Source organism: Cygnus atratus, chromosome 15 (genome assembly GCF_013377495.2).
Source record: "Cygnus atratus isolate AKBS03 ecotype Queensland, Australia chromosome 15, CAtr_DNAZoo_HiC_assembly, whole genome shotgun sequence".
NCBI classification, from domain to species: domain Eukaryota; kingdom Metazoa; phylum Chordata; class Aves; order Anseriformes; family Anatidae; genus Cygnus; species Cygnus atratus.
Genome location: NC_066376.1, coordinates 15,446,258 through 15,462,738, shown reverse-complemented (window position 1 = coordinate 15,462,738; position 16,481 = coordinate 15,446,258). Strand labels below are relative to the sequence as shown.

The 16,481-nt window shown below is 42.1% G+C and overlaps 1 protein-coding gene across 1 annotated transcript in view; it reads left to right on the top strand.

Annotated features, from left to right (window-relative positions):
* The window catches only part of RBFOX1 (RNA binding fox-1 homolog 1), an 869,105-nt gene that overhangs the window by 260,766 nt on the left and 591,858 nt on the right, over positions 1 to 16,481 (top strand). Inside the window, exon 3 of the mRNA XM_050713747.1 lies at positions 14,914 to 14,961. Within this exon, the coding sequence (XP_050569704.1) occupies positions 14,914 to 14,961 (48 nt within the window). The remainder of the gene's footprint in view (positions 1 to 14,913; positions 14,962 to 16,481) is intronic.

The following is a 16,481-nucleotide window of genomic DNA, read 5'->3' as shown; positions in this document are numbered from 1 at the left end:
TGGATGTGTGGGAAGGGCACATGTTGGAGTTGCTTCAGATGTACGTTAAAAATACAGCAGTATTTTTTACATACAGTTTTTGTTTGTTTTTTTTTTTTTTAGTATAAAATTTCTCAGTTCAGTATCCCAACAATCCTTTAAACCTTCTCTCTCTACTTTTACCTAGAAACAAAAAGAGTAAGCTCCCCAAAGACTGAGAAACTTTTAGATCACTGATCAGATGGATTTCTTTTTGGACTCCAGACAAACAGCCCTGAGAATAACAACAGGGAAAGATTCAGATGACCCAGTCTTCTGCTCTGTGCTTATAGCTTGTTAGAAAGAGGCCTCTGTTGCTTCAGAAACGTTAGTAGATGGAGATAAAGCTATTGCTTTCATTAATACAACTCTTTTCTTACACTTTTGACATGGCAGCTTTTGAAACCATTGGAATCCTGGGACTGGTTTCTTAATGTGATGAGGCTTGTGCATGATTCCTTCAGTTGCTAGGGGTGAACTTAGTAAAGACTTGAATGGCACATACTAAGGTTTCATTTTCCATTTCTTTTCTCCTTCAGTAAGTATTATTGCATGGTTAATTTCTTCTCTGGGATGGATAAAATAGAACTAATATGAAATTCAAATTAATTCTTCTGCTGGTAGCCTGTTTGTTAACAGCAATAGTGAAATATAATGGATAATGGACAGTGAAAAAGATTAAGTATTTTCCTCAATTATTCAGGGCTTTGATATATTTAAGCACTTAATAAAAATATCCAGAAAAATCATAGAATTACAGAATGGTTTGGGTTGGAAGGGATCTTAAGGATCAGTAATTGCAACCCCTTGCCATGGGCATGGACACCTCTCCTTGCACACTGCCAGGGATGGGGCACCCGCAGCTTCTCTGGGCAGCCTGGGCCAGGGCCTCATCACCCTCAGACTAAAGAACTTCTTCCTAATATCTGATCTAAATCTACCCTTTTTTAGTTTAAAACCATTACTCCTTGTCCTGTTACAACCTCCGCGACAAAGAGTTCCTCCCCAACTTTCTTTTAAGCCCCCTTTTGGAAGACCGCAAACCAATAACCCAGAGTTTGAATGAGTGCTTTTGCAAATATTTCTACAATTCTTTTGTTTAACATTGGGTTACCTTTATGTATGCTTTAGTCATCCAAAGGAACCGGCTCCACTTCATAGATTTTTAAATCTGATAATACCCTTTTATTTCTCATTCTGCAGCATTTTAGAAAACTGGAAAACAGTGTTATGAAGCAATGGCCTAATTTGTTTTAGCGCTTGTTGGGATGCCAAGGATGTGTGTAAAATACCTGACCAACCTCGTCAGTGTAATAGATTTATCTATCATAGGAAAGTTGAGCAAGATTTCAAGAGGTTATTTGCTTCCACCTACTGGCCATTCCTGATATTACAGACAAAACCAACAGGCAATACTTTAAAAATTCCAGTGTCTCATTTTTCCTCCTTCAGATACAGGCAATGGGAGTAGTGTGTGTACATATGAATTCTCTTTGCTGTATGCATTTCATTACTTTCAATTGAAAAAAAATAGCAATTGAAGTAACTCTTCTAAAGTTTCTAAACCTGTACACTTTAATTTTTTTTCCCTTGTTTTTGTTGTTGTTCTTTTGTTTGTTTGAAGATTTTGTTTTGAGTGTTATGATAGAGAAGTGGTGGGAAGATTTTGGATAGCAGGAGGACAAAAAACTAAAAAATGTATGATAAAGGATGATATGATAAAGGCATGCACAAGTATTATTTATGTTAGCATGAGTAGTGGTTAGTTGGGGACATTGATTTCTCTATTTCTATTTGCTGTTCAAGAAGTAAACTTAAATATATAATTGCAGAAGCCATATAAAATAATTGTGTGGAGGTTTCTACTGCATCCTAAAGCCAAAATATCATCCAGAGTCACGCTATCACTAATGATTACTTTTACTTTCTAGATCTTTCCTTTTACTTCTCTTCAGTAACACGTGTGTAATGCTAATGCAGAATGAAGGTGCTAGAGAGATTTCCCAAGGGCCTAGTATATTAAACTTTAAATTTCCTGAAATGTATGAATCATCAAAAAGAGTAAAATTGGGATGAGGGAACGGAGTCTTCTCAGGAATGAAATGGGTGTCACATCTGGTGTATTCTGTACTATGCACTTTCAGTATATCTTGCTGTCAAGTTATCTAAATCAGTTGTTGTCCCCAAACAAGCACTGAAAAGCAGTATGTGCCTATTGTTCTCACTTTTCTCTCTGGTAAGCTACAGTACTCAGTACAACCAAAAATTTAATACCAGTTGGTCACTAAGGGAACTAAATCTGATAAATGTTGGTAGGACACTTTAAGGCTACCTTTCAGAACTCCGTGCCTACACAGAGATGAGTATAGTTTCACCACCCCAGTTACTGGAATTCTACTGTTAACATATGTGGCAGCATCCCTTATGGCTCTTCGTTCAAGTTGTGTTTGTCCTTTGCTGCTCCTGATACACTGCATAAAGCCTTGTTTTGTTTCCTTGCAGCTACCCAACAAAACAGGCAAAATAGGGAATTTCCTTCTGTGCTGTCAAATCAATATTCAAAACTAGAGCTCTTAATATGCTCATAGTATTATAATTTAATTGGCTGTTAAGCAGTGACACCTAGTTTAAAAAAAAAAAAAGTGATGGTTTAAACTGAAATGGATGAGAGTTTTCTATTTTAATGATAGTGTATGTCTATAATTCATTCTTTCCATGTTTCCCATGAAATATCCCGTGAAGTGTTCTATTACATAATTTGTCTAAAATACAAATTCTTCAGGAGGAACAAATTTTGCTGGTGTTTTAACCTTAACATGAAAGAATGTAAAAGAAAGTGTCTAAAATACTGTTCAATTCTCTATGATTTTACACTTGCTTTACAAAAACTGTATTACTTAGTCTCAATTCACACAGCAGGGAGATTTGCAATACACCTATCAAAATGACAACACTTTGTTGTTTTGCACTTACAGAGAGTGGCATAGATATCTCCCAGAGAAGAACATTCTGATTTTTTTTTTTTTTACTTCTTACTCTGTATTTAACAGATGATTCATTTCAATGTATTTTTTTTCAAGTTTAATTTCCATGTATGTTTTTATTTAAATGATGTAATGATGTATACTGAAATGTTTATATTTAAAAATAAATATTTTTGAAGCCAGTTACTTGACTGGTTTAAAGAATTATACCACTAACCATTTCATAAAAATCGGTTTGTTTTGCTTGAGCAGTTAGAGGTTTACATATGCTTGCACATCCCTAACATGAAATGCTCAGGTCACTCAAGGAAAACTTCTGAGATCAGGTACAATGGGTAATAAGGTGGTGGATTGCATTTGTTCAGAAAAGACTTGGTTGTAGACTTCCTAGAAATATCAAGCATACAACAAGAGTTGCTTTTATGAAACAACTTGTTTCTGCAGCAGTGACTTTTTTTCCAATGAGTCCAACATAATTCAGGAACCTGAATTCCATGTTTTCCAGAATCCATTCCCTTGCTCAGGCTCTTAAAATGTTGTGTGTAGCTTTGTGACAAACCAACTGTACTATTGTCCTGGTTTCAGGTAGGACAGAGTTAATTTTCCTCCTAGTAGCTGGCAGGGTGCTATGTTTTGGATTAGGATGAGAAGAGCGCTGATAACATGCTGATGTTTTAATTGTTGTAGAGCAGTGCTTACACCAAGCCAAGGACTTTTCAGCTTCTCGCTCTGTCCTGCTAGCGAGCAGGCTGGGGGTGCAGCAGGAGCTGGGAGGGGACAGACCCAGGACAGCTGACCCAAACTGGCCAAAGGGGTATTCCATACCATCTGACGTCATGCTGAACAATATATAGGGGTGGCTAGCCGGGGTGGGGGGGCCGGCTGCTCGGGGATAGGCTGGGCATCGGTCAACGGGTGGTGAGCAATTGCATTGTGCATCACTTTGTACACATTATTACTATTATTATTATTATTATTATTATTGTTATTATTTTCCCTGTCTTAATAAACTGTCCTTATCTCAACTCACAGGCTTCACTTTCCCGTTTCTCTCCCCCATCCCGGAGAGGGAGGGGGGAGGGTGAGCGAACGGCTGTGTGGTGTTTGGCCGCCAGCCGGGCTAAACCACAACAGTCAATTTGGCGCCCAACGTGGGGCACGAAGGGTTGAGATATCGACAGATTTGACCCGAGTGTGTTAAACTAAAATTGGTATAAGTATTCGACCTGCTTAATAGTTGCTAGTCACAATGTTGATTGCTTTCATCTCAAGTCTGCTATACCTGTTTCCCAAATTGAGTTTTATAGCAAGTTACTTTCTGTATGTGCTCCCTGTCATGCTGTTTATCCTTTCCGGGCCCTGGTTCAAGATTGTTATGGTACTGTGTGGTGTAACGATGGCTTATGAAATGATGAAATATCTGGTCATGACTCTAACCTGGTATTTGTACTCAGCACTGTCGTCGACTCTATACTTCGGAAACCATATCTCAGAAACTATTAGCAATTACACCTATTGCCTTTTTTCATCAGGGAGTCAATCTCTGGAGGGGACAGGGGAAGATATTTTCTCCTACCTGTTCACTCTCCCTTCCTCCTTCACCACCCTCTTATCCCCCGAGCTAGTTACGGTAGCTCTCCAAGATGTTGAATATCCTTGGGATACTCAGACCAGCATGTTCTTGTTGTTATGTCTCCTGAATGCGCTTCAGGTTTTGTTTAAGGTTAAACAACTACTTAGGAATCTCATCCGGAGATCTGTCTTGAGGCGGGATATTTGCGAGTGGCAGGGAGTGTGGGAGGATATGGGCAGGTTTCTAGGGCAGTGGGCACCTCCAGTGTTTTGGACGTTCACCCCTGAACAACTGCAAAATCCTAAAAAACTGGTAGAATGCTTGAAAAAAAGGTGTCATGACTCTGGCAGTTCCGAAGTGACACAAATCACTGTGGCGTGCTGGGGTCTGGCCTGTGCCTATCGAGCTGCAATTGATGCTACTATCAACCTAGTGACAGCTCCCGCAGCCGTTCCAGCTCCAGCTCCCGCAGCCGTTCCAGCTCCAGCTCCCGCAGCCGTTCCAGCTCCAGCTCCCGCAGCCGCTCCAGCTCCAGCTCCCGCAGCCGTTCCAGCTCCAGCTCCCGCAGCCGTTCCAGCTCCCGCAGCCGTCCCGGTTTCGGCTCCCGCAGCCGTTCCAGCTCCCGCAGCCATTCCAGCTCCAGCTCCCGCAGCCATTCCAGCTCCAGCTCCCGCAGCCGTCCCGGTTTCGGCTCCCGCAGCTGTTCCAGCTCCCGCAGCCGTTCCAGCTCCAGCTCCCGCAGCCGTCCCGGTTTCGGCTCCCGCAGCCGTTCCAGCTCCCGCAGCCGTTCCAGCTCCAGCTCCCGCAGCCGTTCCAGCTCCAGCTCCCGCAGCCGTTCCAGCTCCAGCTCCCGCAGCCGTTCCAGCTCCCACAGCCGTTCCAGCTCCCGTAGCCGTTCCAGCTCCAGCTCCCGCAGCCGTCCCGGCACCCACAGCCGTTCCAGCTCCCGCAGCCGTTCCCACTCCTGTGGCTGGGTCAGAGAAACGAACTGTAGCAGTGCAAGTTGCCCCTGCAGAGGGTACTCCAACCCCTGTGGCAGACCCTGTGGCTGGGTCGGAGAAACGAACTGTAGCAGTGCAAGTTGCCCCTGTAGAAAAGGTGAAAAAATGGTATAGAGACTCAGGTCGTTTAGAACGCAGAAAGTCTTCTGCTAAGTCTGGGCGTGGAGAAGACGAGGCTGGGCCATCAAGTGTGCAGGAGGATGAAGATGAGGATGAGGATGTTGAAAAATCAACAGTAACTACCCGAACCCTATACCAGCGTGAGCTACGAGATGTGCGAAAAGATTTTGGTCGCTGTATAGGTGAACAGCTTGTCACCTGGCTGCTCCGGTGCTGGGACACTGGAGCCAATGGTGTGGAATTAGAGGGCAGGGAAGCCAAGCGGTTGGGATCCCTTGCTAGAGATGCAAGCATTGACAAAGCAATTGGAGATGGAGCACGATCTCACAGCCTCTGGAGGCGTCTCCTGTTAGCTGTGAAGGGAAGGTATCCCTACAAGGAAGAACTTGTATGTCTACCAGTCAAGTGGACCACCATGGAGAAGGGAATCCAGTACCTGAGGGAATTAGCCGTACGGGAAGTAATTTATAAGGACCTAGACGACGCACAAACATCCACAGATCCAGATGACGTCCAGTGTACTCGACCCATATGGCGGAAGTTTGTACATAATGCACCATCAACATGGGCCAGCACATTGGCAATAATATCCTGGAAAGACGGTGAAGATCCCACAGTGGGTGACATGGCTAAACAACTCCGGCAGTACGAAGGAAATCTCTCCTCTTCCCTACAGGCCTGCGTCTCGGCTGTGGAGAAACTCTCTGAAGAGTTCCACCAACTTAAAGAGAATTTATCTTCCCCCCCACCTGAACGAACCAGTGGCCACCAACTAAAAGAGAATACTTTGGAGAAACTTTTTGAAGAGGTCCACCAACTTAAAGAGAGTGTATTTTCTTCCCCACCTGTACGAACCAGCGTCTCGGCTATTAGGGGTAAACGCGCATCCGTGCAAAGAAGACAATATGGTGGGTACACACCCCGCGCCACCCTGTCGTTCTACCTACGTGACCATGGAGAGGACATGAGAAAATGGGATGGAAAATCTACTGAGACCCTAGAGGCACGGGTACGTGAGTTACAAAAGAAAACAATCGGGAGAAAGGGGTTCTCTGAAAAGTTTGCTGCTCCAACTTCTAGCAGGCAGTCTTTTAAACACAGAAACGAAGATTCTGACCAGGACTAGAGGGGCCCTGCCTCCAGCCAGGGGGAGGAAAGGGACAACCGAGTTTATTGGACTGTGTGGATTCGATGGCCTGGCACGTCTGACGCACAGAAGTATAAGGCTTTAGTAGACACCGGTGCACAATGTACTCTAATGCCATCAAGCTGTAAAGGGCCAGAGCCCATCTGTATTTATGGCGTGACAGGGGGATCCCAGCAGTTAACTGTATTGGAAGCTGAAGTGAGTCTAACTGGAAATGAGTGGCAAAAGCACCGTATTGTGACTGGCCCGGATGCTCCGTGCATCCTTGGCATAGACTATCTTAGAAGAGGATATTTCAAGGACCCAAAAGGGTTCCGCTGGGCTTTTGGCATAGCTGCCTTAGAGACAGAGGACATTAAACAGTTGTCTACCTTGCCCGGTCTCTCAGAGGACCCTTCTGTTGTGGGGCTGCTGAGGGTTGAAGAACAGCAAGTGCCAATCGCTACCACAACTGTGCACCGGCGGCAATATCGCACCAACCGAGACTCCCTGATTCCCATCCACGAGCTAATTCGTCAACTGGAGAGCCAAGGAGTGATCAGCAAGACCCATTCACCTTTTAATAGTCCCATATGGCCAGTGCGAAAGTCTAATGGTGAGTGGAGACTAACAGTGGACTATCGTGGCCTGAACGAAGTCACGCCACCACTGAGTGCTGCAGTGCCGGACATGCTAGAACTCCAGTACGAACTGGAATCAAAGGCAGCCAAGTGGTATGCCACAATTGATATTGCTAATGCATTTTTCTCCATCCCTCTAGCAGCAGAGTGCAGGCCACAGTTTGCTTTCACTTGGAGGGGAGTCCAATATACGTGGAATCGGCTGCCCCAGGGGTGGAAACATAGCCCTACCATTTGCCATGGACTGATCCAGTCTGCGCTGGAGCAGGGGGAGGCTCCTGAACACCTGCAGTACATCGATGACATCATTGTGTGGGGTGACACGGCAGAGGAAGTTTTCGAGAAAGGGAAGAAAATAGTCCAAATCCTTCTGAAGGCCGGTTTTGCCATAAAACAAAATAAAGTCAAAGGACCTGCACGAGAGATCCAGTTTTTAGGAATAAAATGGCAAGATGGACGTCGTCAAATCCCAATGGATGTGATCAACAAAATAACAGCTATGTCTCCACCAACTAGCAAAAAGGAAACACAAACTTTCCTAGGTGTCGTGGGGTTTTGGAGAATGCATATTCCAAATTACAGTCTGATTGTAAACCCGCTCTACCAAGTAACTCGTAAGAAGAATGCTTTTGAATGGGGCCCTGAGCAACGACAAGCCTTTGAACAAATTAAGCAGGAAATAGTTCATGCAGTAGCCCTTGGGCCAGTCCGAACAGGACCAGACGTAAAGAATGTGCTCTACACCGCAGCCGGGGAGAATGGTCCCACCTGGAGCCTCTGGCAGAAAGAACCTGGGGAAACTCGAGGTCGACCCCTGGGGTTTTGGAGTCGGGGATACAGAGGATCTGAGGCCCGCTATACTCCAACCGAAAAGGAGATATTGGCAGCATATGAGGGAGTTCGATCTGCTTCGGAAGTGATCGGTACTGAAGCGCAGCTCCTTCTGGCACCCCGACTGCCGGTACTGGGTTGGATGTTCAAAGGAAGGGTCCCCTCTACACATCATGCAACTGATGCTACATGGAGCAAGTGGGTTGCACTGATTACTCAGCGGGCTCGAATAGGAAACCCCAGTCGCCCAGGAATCCTGGAAGTGATTATGGACTGGCCAGAAGGCAAGTACTTTGGGATATCAGCAGAGGAGGAGGTGGTCCGTGCTGAAGAAGCCCCACTGTACAACAAGCTACCAGAAAATGAGAAGAAATACACCCTGTTCACTGATGGGTCCTGTCGTATGGTGGGAAAGCATCGGAGATGGAAAGCTGCCGTATGGAGTCCTACACGACGAGTTGCAGAAGCTGCTGAGGGAGAAGGTGAATCGAGTCAGTTTGCAGAAGTGAAAGCTGTTCAGCTGGCCTTAGATATTGCTGAACGAGAAAAGTGGCCAGTTCTCTATCTCTACACTGATTCATGGATGGTAGCAAATGCCCTGTGGGGGTGGCTACAGCAATGGAAGCAGAACAACTGGGCACGCCGGGGCAAACCCATCTGGGCTGCTGCATTGTGGCAAGATATTGCTGCCCGGGTAGAGAACCTGGTTGTAAAGGTACGCCATGTAGATGCTCATGTGCCCAAGAATCGGGCTACTGAAGAACATCAAAACAACCAGCAGGTGGATCAGGCTGCTAAGATTGAAGTGGCTCAGGTGGACCTGGACTGGCAACATAAAGGTGAATTATTTATAGCCCGATGGGCCCATGACACCTCAGGCCATCAAGGTAGAGATGCAACATACAGATGGGCTCGTGACCGAGGGGTGGACCTGACCATGGACACTATAGCACAGGTTATTCATGATTGTGAAACATGTGCTGCAATTAAACAAGCCAAACGGTCAAAGCCTCTCTGGTATGGAGGACGATGGCTGAAATACAAATATGGAGAGGCCTGGCAGATTGATTACATCACACTCCCCCAAACCCGCAACGGCAAGCGCCACGTACTTACAATGGTGGAAGCAACCACCGGATGGCTGGAAACATATCCTGTGCCCCATGCCACCGCCCGGAACACTATCCTGGGCCTTGAAAAGCAAGTCCTATGGCGACATGGCACCCCAGAAAGAATTGAGTCAGACAATGGGACTCATTTCCGAAACAACCTTATAGACACTTGGGCCAAAGAACATGGTATTGAGTGGGTGTATCACATCCCTTATCATGCACCAGCCTCCGGGAAAGTTGAACGATACAATGGACTGTTAAAGACTACACTGAAAGCGATGGGTGCTGGGACATTCAAAAATTGGGAAACACATTTGGCAAAGGCCACCTGGTTAGTCAATACTAGAGGATCTTCCAACCGAGCTGGACCTGCCCAATCAAACCTGTTACGCACTGTAGAAGGGGATAAAGTTCCTGTAGTGCACGTAAGAAACATGCTGGGTAAGACAGTCTGGGCTACTCCTGCCTCAGGAAAAGGCAAGCCCATTCGTGGGATTGCTTTTGCCCAGGGACCTGGATGCACTTGGTGGGTAATGCAAAAGAATGGGGAGGTTCGGTGTGTACCTCAAGGGGACCTAATACTGGGTGAGAATAGCCCATGAGTTGAATTGTAGTATGTTAATTATCATATAACACTGTATGTCATCACTACCATGGTTGCTATATATCATAGATGAAAATGGTGACTAATTAGAAGGTATTGGAAAGAGTGTAACCTGAGCATGACATAAATGGTATGGAATAAGGGGTGGATATCTGTCCTGGTTTCAGGTAGGACAGAGTTAATTTTCCTCCTAGTAGCTGGCAGGGTGCTATGTTTTGGATTAGGATGAGAAGAGCGCTGATAACATGCTGATGTTTTAATTGTTGTAGAGCAATGCTTACACCAAGCCAAGGACTTTTCAGCTTCTCGCTCTGTCCTGCTAGCGAGCAGGCTGGGGGTGCAGCAGGAGCTGGGAGGGGACAGACCCAGGACAGCTGACCCAAACTGGCCAAAGGGGTATTCCATACCATCTGACGTCATGCTGAACAATATATAGGGGTGGCTAGCCGGGGTGGGGGGGCCGGCTGCTCGGGGATAGGCTGGGCATCGGTCAACGGGTGGTGAGCAATTGCATTGTGCATCACTTTGTACACATTATTACTATTATTATTATTATTATTATTATTGTTATTATTTTCCCTGTCTTAATAAACTGTCCTTATCTCAACTCACAGGCTTCACTTTCCCGTTTCTCTCCCCCATCCCGGAGAGGGAGGGGGGAGGGTGAGCGAACGGCTGTGTGGTGTTTGGCTGCCAGCCGGGCTAAACCACAACAACTATCCAAGTAAAAACTTGATAAATTAAGTGTGACAACAATAAATTGAATAATCTTTGAAAGACAGGGGATGTGTTGCTTGTGCCAGATGGTTTCCTTTTTGCCAGTAGTGTGGTCTTCCACGGGAAGTGGAAAGTTCTTTGTTGCCTGTTTCTTATTTTGCACCTGCCACAACTGTACTTCATGAATGTATAGACCCCTCTATCAGTATGACCTACTGTTGTTTTTGAATATAAATTTATTGGAAATTACAGCTTATTATTCAGCTAATAATTTTGCAAATTACTGCTTTTAGAAGAGACTGATTCTCTGCTGTTGTTCGTTCTTCACCTACTGCACTGATTTCTTTCAGTGATATTAGAAATATAGAATTTGTGAGGTATGTTTTCTTAAGCCTCTTTAATCTCTTTTTTTTTTTTTTTCAGGAAAAAGGTATAATAATACCATACGTGGTACTGCTGACAAATTGCTTTTTCACTGCTTTCATGTGGCTAACCACTTTGGAATGAGGATTCCTGAATTCTCCTTTAGTTCTTTAGGGACCCAGTCAGTATCCTTAGTTATCGTTTATCAGAACATATACACTGTGATTTGTTAGGGTTTCACCATTAAAGAAAGATCCTGTTCAGGAATTTGATCTTTTTAGGGTGTTATACGTTAAACAGTTGTTACAGGCTGGATTGTTATCTAATAATATGACTGAAGCATGCTTGTCAAAAATGGTTTAGGAAATATTTTAAAATTAACATTTGGAATACAGAAACAAAACATAAGTGGAGCTTTTTTTTTTTTTTGTGTATGTGTGTGTGCATTTATCCTTGTGCCAAAGTCTAAATTCAGGTCTCTTGAAGACACAGCAACTATTTCTTCACCCTAATGTGACTTCACTTAATTTCAAAGATAAGCAAATACTTCTGTCTTGTTGTCATCAACATCCTGTAACACTGAAAACATACTTAAGTAGATTTCATTGCTAATGACACAATGGTTAATTTTTAAATAATGCTTCCCATATATTTAGATCGAACAGCAAACACTGTGAAACAAAATGATTATCTAAAAGTCATGCAACAGTTCAGGGATAAAACTTCTTCAGCCTACATCTTTCCCTTATGGCTGGCATCAGCTAACTTCCAGGTGCTTTGCTTCAATTCCTATCGCAGCACCGAGTGTCTCAGCTAGGTTGGCCTCAGCTGTTCTCAGCAGGGCTGCCCCGTGCTTAGTTTGTACCTTTTGCCTTACTGGACATAGGCAGTCATGTAAGGTAAACTGTGCTGGGAGGAAGATGGGGTTTGCTTTACCCGCATAAAACTGCATTTTTTGCTTCACATTGAATAAGAAATGCTATGTGGTGGTTTCACACCGGTAGGCAGATAAGCACCACACCAACTGCCCTCTCATTCTTCAGTAGGATAGGGGAGAAAATGTGATGGAAAACCCCCATGGGCGGCAGCTCCCCCCAGACCCCCTGCTCCTGCGTGGGCTCCTCTCCATGGGCTGCAGCTCTGGCCCGGGGGCTCTCCATGGGTCGCAGCCTCCTCCAGGCCACATCCACCTACTGGGGGCTCCTCCACTGGCTGCAGTGTGGAGATCTGCCCCATGTGGGACCCATGGGCTGCAGGGGGACAGCCTGCTCCACCAGGGGCCTCTCCACAGGCCGCAGGGGAACTTCTGCCCCATGCCTGGAGCACCTCCTCCACTCCTCCTGCACGGCTGTGGGTGTCTGCAGGGCTGGTTCTCTCACCTTTCCTCACCCCTCTCTCCCAGCTGCTGTAGCACAGCAGTTGTATTTTTTTTTTTCTCTCCCTTTCTTCAGTCTGCTCTCCAAAAGTCCAACCAGCATTACTCACAGCGCAGCTCTGGCCAGCGGTGGGTCCCTTTGGAGCTGGCTGGCTCTGCTCTGGCATGGGGCAGCTGCTGGGCTCCTCTCACAGGGGCCATCCCTGCAGCCTCCTGCTACCAAAGCCGTCCCGCCTAAACCCAATACAGCTTAGGAGCACATATTTCTTAAAAATTGCTTATAATGGGCATTAACGACGACAAAATATCAAATTAACATAGTCTCTAGCTAGTAGAAAGGATCATGCTGTTAGTTCTTCAGCAAGGTATGTCGATCATATTGAGTGTTCATAATAACTATAGCTGGAATTAGATAGAAACTCTTTTATTCCATGTTTAGTTAATTTAGGTCAGTTTAATTTAGTATGCAAGATAGAGCCACTGTTGTCCTTGGCGATTTAAAAGATCTAATTCATTTTTTGGTTAACCAACAAATACGTTGGGGAATGTTTCGTTATTTCCAAAAGGTGACCTGGGTCATAGCTAGCAGGTGAAAAGGCCTGGATAATAACACTTGCATTCATTTATCCATGTCAGAAAGCTTTTTAAACGCTGAACTTTGTTCTTCATGCACTTAAAAAAAAAAAAAAAAAAAAAAAAAAAAAAAAAAGGAATTGCAACCAAGCCGGCATGTAGGCTGGTAGTATTTCCTTATCCGCAAAATGGGAGGAGAAGCATGGCAGGCTGCCAGGAAGCCACACCTGAAAGAAAATTTTTGAGTATTACATTCCACAAATACAGCTTGGTTTCCCAGCAAAAGTATTTTGAATGAAAGGTATGTTTGACAAACCGATTCACGTGATGCATAAAACTAGCTAGAATAACAAAGATTATCTTGTTGGAAATATGCTGCTTGAGGAGTGACAGAGAATAGGATATGCCTAATGAAAACATCTTTAATATATCTTGCTGTGAATAAAAATAATTTTTCAGGAAACCTTGATTCATCTTACTTGACTTCGATTTTCTTTTTTTAATCTTTTATGGGTATATGGCTTAGGTAAGAAGACTTTGATGTTGAAATAGTATCAGTCCTTCATTTAAGACGAATAGGCATGGTCCTGAGGAAACACAGCATCGTTATTTAATTTTTCATTTTCAATGGAAACTACTATTAGCTGTCAGTCTTAAATTTGTTGTTTGGGATTTATGTAACAAGTAACTCTAGCTAATAATTCAAAAGCTGATGAGAGTAGTTCTAGCTTCAGTAAGAGGCTGTGGAAGGACTTACTTTTAACAAACAAAATTGGACCTCATATCTGTGCCATTTTTTTCTAACAGAAATCTTCAAAGTTGTAGTATGTAAGCAAAATTACCTTCCAAGAATACCATCACAAGAAAAGTGAAGTTAAAAACGAAGAAGAAACATAATAGGTCACGTTAATCTTGTCTACAATCTAATGGCTTGAAATATATGTGGTTTATTCAATTTTCAGGGATAACTTCTTGTACAAAGGGATAAAATGAAGAAAGAAATGCCTTAATTTTGTGATTTTTTTTTTGTGATATATTGTGATATTTTTTGTGATAACAATTCTCTCTACATGTCTTCAGAAGAAGAGAACATATTCTCTGTTCATCTACTAGCAAAATCCTGACTGTTTAATGAGAGTCAAAATGCCTTAGGAATAAAAGAAACATGTTTTGGGTGTCATTAGATTTAAGATCATTAGTTTGATTCTTGAAGTCCAAGTTATATGCGTGTGTATATATACTATATATATATATTTATATAAAATAGATGCTTGAGTATTCTTGTATTTTTCAGTGGGGAATGACACAAATATCTTCAACCTATCCAGTAGTCCATAAGTATAAATATGGACTATGTATTACAGTTTTCAGACCAGGAAACACAATAATATATTGTCAATTTTAGAGTCCTAGTTAGCACTTTAGTTAACAGACAGAAGTTTGAGCATTTATTTATCCTCTTAAGCTGACAGTGATCTTACCTTTAAAAATCTTTGTTACCAACAGTAATAAAATAGAAAAGAAAAAAAAGTAAACAATTACATTTTATCAAGATGCAATTGGAAAAAAAAAACTTACACTTTACAGAGATCTTATCTTGTGAACTATACTATATTGAAAAAAGTTTTTTTTTTCAATCCTATCTTTCAGTTGACAACACATCTGCTTGTAATGAAGTTTAATAAACCTTCCTTAAAGCTGTAATACTAAATATTGTACCTTTAAAGGTACTGTGAATACAAAAATAATACAGTAATATAAAATAGGTTGAGAAACCCGTTTTTCAGACTTTGATGCCTTTTCTTCATTTGGAGTTATTCTTACAATCCTGAAGAATGTGCTTTGTGAAACAGTCTTCTCTGTTTGTCTTTTCAGGATATTACATCAGAGTGCAATTCCTGTGTAGAAACTGAGGACAGAAAAGTAAGTTGCTTGTTTAAATGTAATTTATGTCAGGCCAGTCTAGTAAGTATTTCTTTGATTGGTTTATGTTTCCAATTTAGCTATGTGAAATTATTTTGTTTTATGTATGTGTGTTAAAGTTTCCTAACAATGCCTTACCTAATGTAGTTGTATTTTAACTTCAAATGCTACGAAACACCCTTACTCTATTGAATGTGCTTCCATTAGAAATACACCTACTTGTTCAGAAGAGAATTATAACCTTACTTTTGTGAAACTATGAATGGCCTAAAAGACAATTGCACTTGCTATTCTTAATTTCATTAATAGCAAAATTACTGCATGATGTCTTTCATGATAATGCTGGCATACCAAGTTAAATATTCTTAAAATAGCAAGATAAGGGCTACTTCCTCTTGCTTGTTAAGCAATGTTTGATATTGATTTCTTTTCCTTCTAAATGGTTGCAGTCTAGAAAAAAAAAAAAGCTCTTATATTATTTCCAGTTTTATTGTTAGTGAGTATAAAAAGTGTATTCTGTTCTGTTCTTTGCCTTGTTAGCTTGTTTTATACTACATTATGGCATGTATACTTGAAAATACCTGAAAAAAGTACATTTTTGATTTAGATTCTTAAATTGAAGTGTTATCAATTTCCACTCAAAAGTGAGAGATGTGGAAAGCTGCCTTCTAGCACTAACAGTTTCATACTCTCAAGTTATGTTTTGAAACAGCAGGGTTTTATGTTTAATTTAACATCATGTTAACTGTGCCATTATGTGTAAAATCAATGTTGTACTACTCAAATTTCCAAAAGTTCTTTGTTTTTGAACTTCTTTTGGCTTCTGAATCTTTCCATGATTATTCAGTGACTTCTCATTTCCTTAATGATAATCAAGTTCTTTTTGTTGTAAAAATGAAATTTTATTAATTGTCATCCCAGATGCATTTGAGTTGTTCATGATAGCACACATGTTATAAAATACTGTTATTCAGGTCTGATATAAAATGATGTTGAAGTTACTGCAGGAAAGCAAGATTCATTTGCTTTGTTATGTGATGGAAGTTCTTCAGAATTTCAATGGTTTTCAAAATTTTCAGGAATGAAGAGAGGAAATTGAGTTAGACAAAAACATAATGAGAATTCAATTATGATAATAAAATGTGAATATAATTAAAATAGAATGTATGTCATGTCTTAAATGCCTATCAGCTGTTACTAGTCTCTGATTATTGAAGTCCACTATAAAATTTAAGGAATTCTCCTTGTTATTTACACTCCTACTGTTTTTTTCAGCTCACTGGGAGGTTTGTTTGTTGTTTTCTTTTTTTTCTTAAATGCATTGTAGTAAATGAAAATATTATTTTTTTCTCTTTTACTTACTTTATGCCTTCCATAAACCCTATTTTCCTGTGTTAATATCTTCAATTTTATTCTTTTTTTTTTTTTTTTGGTGAAATTCCCAAGTTTCTCCTGCTTTTTATGTAAGATTCCTTTCTTAGGCTTCATTAAGTTTGAACTGCTGATAAGTTATGCCTTCT